The sequence below is a fragment of the Nematolebias whitei genome, chromosome 10 (genome assembly GCF_014905685.2).
Source record: "Nematolebias whitei isolate Nwh7 chromosome 10, NemWhi1, whole genome shotgun sequence".
NCBI lineage: Eukaryota > Metazoa > Chordata > Actinopteri > Cyprinodontiformes > Rivulidae > Nematolebias > Nematolebias whitei.
In genome coordinates, this window is record NC_056507.1 from 34,304,082 (window position 1) to 34,312,671 (window position 8,590).

The 8,590-nt window shown below is 39.1% G+C and overlaps 1 protein-coding gene across 1 annotated transcript in view; it reads right to left on the reverse strand.

Moving 5' to 3' along the window:
* Positions 1-8,590, reverse strand: part of LOC119416491 (5'-nucleotidase domain-containing protein 3-like) — a gene marked incomplete at its 5' end in the record, with an annotated part of 34,744 nt that overhangs the window by 13,804 nt on the left and 12,350 nt on the right. The window contains 3 exons of the mRNA XM_037683725.1: positions 6,745-6,831; positions 6,925-7,006; positions 8,437-8,538. Of these exons, the coding sequence (XP_037539653.1) occupies positions 6,745-6,831; positions 6,925-7,006; positions 8,437-8,538 (271 nt within the window). The remainder of the gene's footprint in view (positions 1-6,744; positions 6,832-6,924; positions 7,007-8,436; positions 8,539-8,590) is intronic.

The following is an 8,590-nucleotide window of genomic DNA, read 5'->3' on the forward strand; positions in this document are numbered from 1 at the left end:
CATGAATGGGAGAGCATTCCTATTTCTAAACTTGAGAAACTGGTCTCCTCTGTCCCCAGATGTCTGTTGAGTGTTGTAAGAAGAAGGGGGGATGCCACACAGTGGTAAACATGGACTTGTCCCAACTTTTTGGGATTTGTTGACGCCATGAAATTTGGAAACAACATATTTTTCCCTTAAAATGATACATTCTCTCAGTTTAAACTTTTGATCTGTGATTTGTGTTCTATTCTGAATAAAATATTAGATGTTGGCACCTCCACATCATTGAATTCAGTTTTTATTCACAATTTGTTTAGTGTCCCAACTTTTTTGGAATCCGGTTTGTATTATGAGAATAAAAGTAATAATATTATGAGAATAAAGTCATACGAGAATATGGTTGAAATAATATGGGAATAATGTCATAACATTATGAGAAGAAAAGTTATAATATGAGCATAAAGTTATAATAATGAGAATAAAGTCATAATATTATGAGAAAAAAGTTGTACGAGAATAAAGTTGAAATAATACGAAAATAAAGTCATAATATTACAAGAATAAAGTCATAGTATTACAAGAATAAAGTCGTAGTATTACGAGAATAAAGTCATATTATTATGAGAATCGTCATAATAATGAGAATAAAGTTATAATATGATAATAAAGTCATAATATTAAGAGAAAAAGTTATAATAATATGATAATAAAGTCATAATAATATGATAATAAAGTTATAATATGAGAATAGTCATAACATGAGAACAATTTATAATATGAGAATAAAGTCAATGATATGAGAATAGTCATACTATTATGAGAAAAAAGTTATAATAATATGATAATAAAGTTATAATAATACGAGAATAAATTCATAATATTTTGAGAATAAAGTCGTATGAGAATAAATTTGAAATAATGAGAATAAAGTTATAATATTACAAGAATAATATAGTATTACGAGAATAAAGTCATATGAGAATAAAGTTGTAATATTACAAAAATAAACTTGTAATGCCATACGGCTTCAGTTTATCATAAGAATCCATATGCCATAGTGCGTTGGGCGCCCTGCTTTTGTACTGACGACATCGGAGACACCATGCTCGCTAAAGTTCAACTCCCACTGGATCCAAAATCTTGATGACATCCTCATTGTCTGCTGAGAAACAACAAAACCTCTTTCAATGGTGCGCAGATGTAACCACCTGCAGCCTTGCAGTCGACCACTGCCAGAAAGCTCCTGTTCCACAAAGAAGCTACATCTTCCAAATCCATGTGGTTTTTTCCTTTGAAACAGAAATAGTTGTTTGCACAATCGTTTCAAAGTCCTGACACTGATAATAATCTGATGCTGATGTGCTAACAGATTAAGTATTTCCTTATTTGTAAAACATATACCAAAGTATAACTTAACAAGATGCTCAGCATTCATCATTTTACCGCAGTCGTAAGACTGCTTTTTAGTGTTAGAGTTCTGCTGATATTACGACTTTATTCTCATAATGTAATGTTTTTTTTCTCTCTTAGCACGGCCCTAATATTAAGTTGTACAAATAAAAATTAATGAAAAAAAAAAAAAACATACAGCATTGTTGCAACATTATTGTATTTTAAATGGTGTTTTAGATTGTTTTGTTGCTGTTTTCTTATTTGTCATGTTTTATATTTGAACCAAATTTGTAATTTTGTTTTTAATGTGAAACTGAATTGTAAAATGTTATTTGTTTGAAATGTTTCTAACTTTTTAAAAATTAATTTTAATTTGTGTTTTATAAAATGCTGTTGTGATTTCAAGTTGTTTTTCATGAGAAATGGTACACAGTTTTTTTTGTTTGTTTGTTTAATTTAAATACATTATGCATTATCAGAATTGTAACCATAATAACCATTAATAATTGTTTTATGTATCACTTTTTGGATTTTTATTTATTGTCAGATTCCAGCAGTCAAATAACTTCAATCAGACTAAAAGACAATAAAAGCTAAAACAACTGATCTGAAACCCATCCAGGGTTCAGAGAATGTATTTTGGGACTTTTTGCGATTTAATTAACTCTTTGCTAGCTCACAGATGCTTCTCCTCTGTGCCCACTCACAGCGGTAATCTAATTTTACAGCCACAGAGTCTGACGGTGAGCTGTGGTTGGTGGAAACCACAAACGCCAAATTCCATCTCTCTAAACAAGCGAGACAACATCATTGACTGGTGGCTGCTGGCCACTGACCAGGCATCATGCCAGAGATGCTAATTTGATCTTTCAGCATCGGTCTTTACAGCTGATCGTGCATATCCATACAGAAGCACAAACACTTAAACGCTCTGATGCAAAAAAAAAATAGATAGGTAGAAATGAAAAACAAGCTGCTTGTACAGATCAAAATGTAAATGATGTGCTTCGATGCTAATTAATGAAGGTGTGGAGCAGCAGGTAAGATGTACTTTACAAGAATATTGATTATTTTTTCTTCTAAAACCTCAGCTGCACTAGTGTAATGGGCTATGATGTATCATGTATGTAAATTTATCTTAGTAGACGTTAATGTAGTTTAAGCATTCAAGTGTATTTCACTGTGTCTCACCCAAATATTCTGAAAACAGGAAGACTTGGAGATAAATTTACAACGTTTTAGTGTCTGTCATGAAGTTAGTTTGGTGCAAATTGAAAAACTAACCAAGCAAAATCTGCACCAAAGAGGTGAGAATGGGGTGATCTCTGCAGCTGGTTCTGCAGGAACATATTTTTATCTGAAAGAACTAAAGTGGTGCGGGAAGGTCTTTAAATGAATTGTGCACCTATTTGCGAAGATTTGTGCAACACTTTTCACTCCCAGTTGTGCCATTATTTACTTTAGTGGGAGAAAAGGTTTTCTTTTCTTTTGCACGACAGGGCTGAGAGTTGATGTGCAGAGGACACACATACTTCAGACAGGAGGAGAAAGTGTGTGGATAAAATGAGATTCTTCATCTGTGTAAATGTATTGAAATACTAAGGAAATGCTAGCAGACTTACTGCCTGGCTACATTGTTCCTAAAACTAAGACTACCTGAAAGCTCCACCTGAAACAGTTATAAAACCCCTGCTGTTACACAACACGTTGCATGTTTTTGTATCTTGTATCATCTGCTTCTTTCTTCTTTTGATATAGGCGCTGCAATCGGTTTCTTGGATGTTTTCAGAAACATTGTTACGGAGTGCAGAGTAAATATAGCATTATTGAACGGTGAGGACGCACTGATGCATTGCAGTGTTTTTTATTCAAATGCCCCCTGGAAAAAAATGCTGTTAAGAAAAATCCCAGGGGCAGACTGCAGTGATGTTTGGCACCTAGGTATCCGCAATATGTTTCCCTCAATTGTGTTTCAGGGCTACATGATAAGCTTACGACTCTTTCACACGTTTGTGAATAAGTAATTCTGAGCCATAAAAACAACATATCTGAACACATTTAAACCAAGAAGTGAAGTCTTACACAACTTTAACATCACCTGACTCAAGGAGTGAACTGAATGCTTGAACAGGTGATCAGGCTCCTGCTTCTACTGTCTGCATGTGGCAACAACAAACAAGCTGTAGGTGCTGTTGTTACATTACTGACCCCTGATTATCAACAGATAAATTGCTGGCTTGTGACCCTGCTTTAGTCTTCATTTAAATTAGGGATGGAGCCAATCCAGTATCCGTATCGGCGTCCGATACCAGCATAATTTGCGTATCTGAATTTTGTGATCCAACCTGCAGAGATTTCCCATTCATGATGCATGTCTGTGTCTGCTGAAACACCTCCACGATTCCTTGCCAGCTGCTCTGCATGTTGGCTTCAAACTATGGAATGGATTTCCAGAACGGAGGTGTGTCTCATGAACCCAGAGTAATAAGACCCGCCTCACATTCAGGAAATCCATTTCATAGTTTGCAGCCAGCTACAACGTGAGGACAGAGGACTGAGCAGTGCTGTGGCTAACGGCTAACCAACTTTTCATCGTAACACATCTGCTGTGTGGAAGCATTTTACACTAGAAACACCACAAATCAAAACAGCAATGTGCAATGTCTGCTAAGCTGCAGTATTGAAAGGGGGAAGATCCATCACAACCTACAATACAATGAACTTAATCAAACATTTGAAAAAGCACCACATTAAAGAGCACGAGGGTTGTTTAGCCAAGCGGGAGAAAGACGAAAGGAGCCGGCAGAAATCACTTCTGGAGTCGTTCCAAAAGTAAAGTGAACTTCCACTGGACAACATGAAAGCTAAAGGGATTACTGAGAAGTTGCTGAACTTCATCGTACTTGATGACTAACTGCTACAAGTTGTAGAAAATGAAGGATTTTGCAGCTTGACTGAATATTTACAGCCAAGATATAGTTTACCCTCCTAACCTAACCATATAATTACCTCAAGTTTCCTTTTTGGACATGCATACATATATTTGTACAAATCGTACTTGCCTGTAGAGAGGAGTTTATTACAGCCGCATATAAAATCAATAACGATGATTTCGGAATGGTATCGGAATACTATCAGTATTGACAGATTTCCAGATTTAGGTATTGGGATCGGAAGTAAAAAAAAAAAAGTGGATCTAATTAAAATGAGCTGGTTGAGCTTGCGTTTGTAAAGTAGTGAATATTTTTAGAACTTCATCTGCAGAACTGATCTGTCCCACAGGTGCAGTGTCTGAATTACAAATACAAGCCAAATTTCTCTGAATAGTAAACATGGGTCTTAGGCTCCTGAGTCAGGATCCTTTCTTTGAAGTAAGTCAGTGGTTACAAAAGTGGGGGGAGGGGGCATAGAGCCACTGCAGGGGGCGCGTGGTATGACTGAATGGAAATAACGCATGTTTGGACACTGCTAGCATAATGGACAAGTTTTTTATGGGGCTTCCACATAAACCCAAAGCAGAAGATGAAACGTCACCAAACACGCTTCTAAACCAACTTCCTTCCAAATCAAACTGTAGAAGATATGATGAAGCCTACTGCCCAACAGTAGGTAATCCAAAGACTGCATTGTTTCATCTGTCTTAAAGTGCTAGCTTGTGACAGTTTTGAAGAACAACAAGCTAAGATGCCACATGGAGAAATAATATCCAGAGCACAAAGTCAAGTTAGTTCCCATTTTCAGACAAAAACTCAAACTGCCGTGCTCAACGGGGTCTCTTTACTAAAGCTACATCCGTGCCGACAAACGCTCACCTCTGCTTATATAAAGTTGTCTACCAAGAGGCACAGAGTAAGACATTGCATACAATTGCAGAGGAATTAATACTTCTCTATGCTATAAATATGGTTTCAATAATGATTGATGACAGAGCAGTCTGCAAACTACAGGCTATTCCTCTGTCCAATAATACCATCAGCAGGCACATGTATGACATGTTAAAGGCCATAGAGGAGCAGCTGAATGAGAAGGTGTGTGACAGCCACCACTTTTCTCTGCAGATGGATGAAGCCACTGACAGTAACAAAGACTGCTTACTGATAACTTGTCAGCTTCATAGATGGAGATGAAATGAGGAATTGCTTTTCTGCAAACAAGTCCCTGGCAGAGCCGCTACAGAAGAACTGTTTAAAATCATCGACTCTTACTTGAAAGTGGCCAATCTGAAATGGGAGGACTGTGTGGGGATCTGCACAGACTATGGCTGGGAGACGAGGAGGGCTCATGCGCTCATCAAGAGCGTTTCCCCCAACGTACAGTGGACGCACTGCATGACACACTGCGAAGCACCGGAATCTAAACAGCTGAGTCCAAAATTAAATGATGTAATAATTATGTCATTGCCAAAGTAAACTACATCAAAGCACAACCTGTCAAAGTCTGGATTTTTTCAGTACTGTGCAAGGAACTGGGCTCCGATCACACAGCTGTTCTGTTTCACAGCGAGTCCCAATGGCTGTCATGTGGGAAGGTGCTGTCCAGGGTCTTTGAGCTGCAAAATGAGATCTGCATCTTTTTGGAGGAAGAGTGCAGTGATCTGGCCTGCCAATGTTGCTGTAACAAGTTCCTCATCAAACTTGCATACCTCAGTGACCTGTTTCTCAGCTCATTGAAGTGAACTTGCAGATGCAGGGCACAAACACACACCTCCCACATCTGGCAGATAAAGTCAGAAAACTTGAGATGTGGCAGCAGCGAGTGAAAGAAATGTGGACACTTGAGATCTTTAACTCAAGACAAGTTGCAGAACACAGTGGAAACAGCATTTTGGATTGGAGTGAGGAAAGATCACCCACTGCTGGGTCAGACAGCCCTGGTTATACTTCTTCCTTTTGCCACACCGTACTTATGTGAGATAGGTTTTTTGCTGTGGCCTCAATCAAGACAAAATACAGGTCAAAGCTGGACATTGAAAATGAACTCAATGGCAGTATCACAACTACAACCAAGGTTTGAGAAGATCTGCAGCAACGAGCAGGCTCACACCAGTCACTGGAAAGAAGTGAGCATTAAAAGTGTCATTTTTCCTCATAAAACCTTTAATTTTGTTTTTCCTATCAAGGAGTCATTCATGTTTGTAAACCCATTTTGCACAGAGAAGCTTTTTTTTGGCGAGGGGTTGGAATTTTCTTATTAACCAAAGGGGGGGCCAGCAAAAAAAGTTGGGAACCACTGAGTTAAGTGACATCTGTTTGTTTTCTTTTGTTTTGTTAAAGCGAAATGCCTTTTTTATGCTTATACTCTAAAGAACAGTAATTTGAGTAGTTATTAGTCATAATTCCATCGTTGTAACTGTGTGTGGATGTTGCTTACTGCCAAGTCGCTATAAATGTGATCTCCAAAGTAAAGTACTTTGGATCCCCTCCAGCCAGTGAGCCTCAGGAACTCATAGAGGTTTCCCTGTGGATGAAACAAATTCATTAAAACACAGGAAGCTTCAAGAGATGTATCCACAGCAAATTTATAAGGAACATTAATTTCCTGACACAGTACCTGCTTGTAGATTTGCCCTTTTTCCAGCCGGTGAATTCTGTCCCACAGTAAAGCACCTTTGTCTGTCACTCGCCTGAAAGGTCTGTCACAAATACAGCTAGCTTTAGCATCCTATAATAATCATCCATCCATCTATCTTCTGTTGCTGGCAGAGGCAACAAGCACAGGAAAGAAAAACAAACTTCCCTCTCTCCAGCAACGCTCCTGGGGGATTCCCCAGTGTTCCCAGGAAGTGCCTGGAATTCCTCCCAAGAGGCTAAGCAGATGCCTGCACCACATTAACTGACTCCTTTCAGTGTGTAGGAGCAGCAGCTCTACTCTGAGCTCCCCCTGGATGATGAAGCTCCTCATCTTTTCTCTATAAGGCTGAACCCAGCCACCCTATGGAGGAAGCTCATTTCAGCCGCTTGTTCCAGAATATTGCTCTTTTGGTCATGATCATTATTTAAGAGTATTTGTAAGGGTTGGTATGTAAGGGTTGGTATGTAGAAGATGCAGTGAATCGGGAGCTTTGCCTTTAGGCTCAGCTCATTCTTCATCACGACAAACTAGAACAATCCCTCCAGCACTGAAAACAAGGCCCTGATTCATCACTTTTTGCATCCTATCATTGCTTGTGAACAAAACTAACAACTATCCCCCCCACCCCCACCCCCACCCCACCACTCGAGTTAAAGACTCACCCCCGACTAGGAGGGGACATTCCACCGTTTTGTGGAGCTGATTCGTCTTAGCCACTACAGTTCTGGTTGTGAGTTGCAACAGGTTAGGACTTGACCTTCTGAAGAAACCTGAGGGACTAAACCAGGTGGGCTTAGTGCTGAGGATGAGGACACCGTTCTTGCTTTGGTTATGTAGCAACGGCGGCACCCTATGCTTACACAGCACCCACCACTGAATGCATCAAAGAACATGCTTGTAAGCCTTCTCCAGATCCACGAAACACGTGTAGCCTGGGGGGTCAATCTTCCATACTCTCTGAAGGAATGCATACCCCCTGCCATCTTTCAAGCCAGAGTTTTAAACTAAAACCACCTTATGTTGAAAATGTATTCAGTTAAGAGTTCGGAGTATAAGTTAGGGAACAGTCTCAGCTACTGCCACACCAATGTTTTTAGCTCAGTATCTGTAAGATTGAACAAGTTGTAGCCCTTTTTCTCTTTGCCAAGACTGCATCGCTTTGGCAGCCATATTGAATTAGGTTGACTCCAAAAGTTAATCAGTTATCGAGGTCATCCCAGTGATTACATTCTCAAAATTTACTTTGAATCTGTTCAGTGAGTTGTGAGATTTTCTGCTAATGATACAGGCAAATGAACAAACACACCCATGAACAAAATCATTATAAATTCACCTTTTCCTTTTGCGGTGAACAGTAATCAGCAGCTTCAAAATACATCCAGTTACAGGTTTGTCCTTTATTACACAAGCCTACAAGTAGCTCCAGGCAGTGCAGTGATGCACAGGACTGAACTAGAATACATTACAGATTTCATATTAAAGCATACTTACTTCCTCCTGTCATTGAAGAAACTAGGTTTGTCAGCTTGGACAATGACAGCATCAAACAGGTCCCTCCAGTTCTTTCCTACGATGTAGCTCATTCCACGGTCCCTGGAGAGAACAAAGACACTACATTATACCAGCACATCAGCCTTATATATAT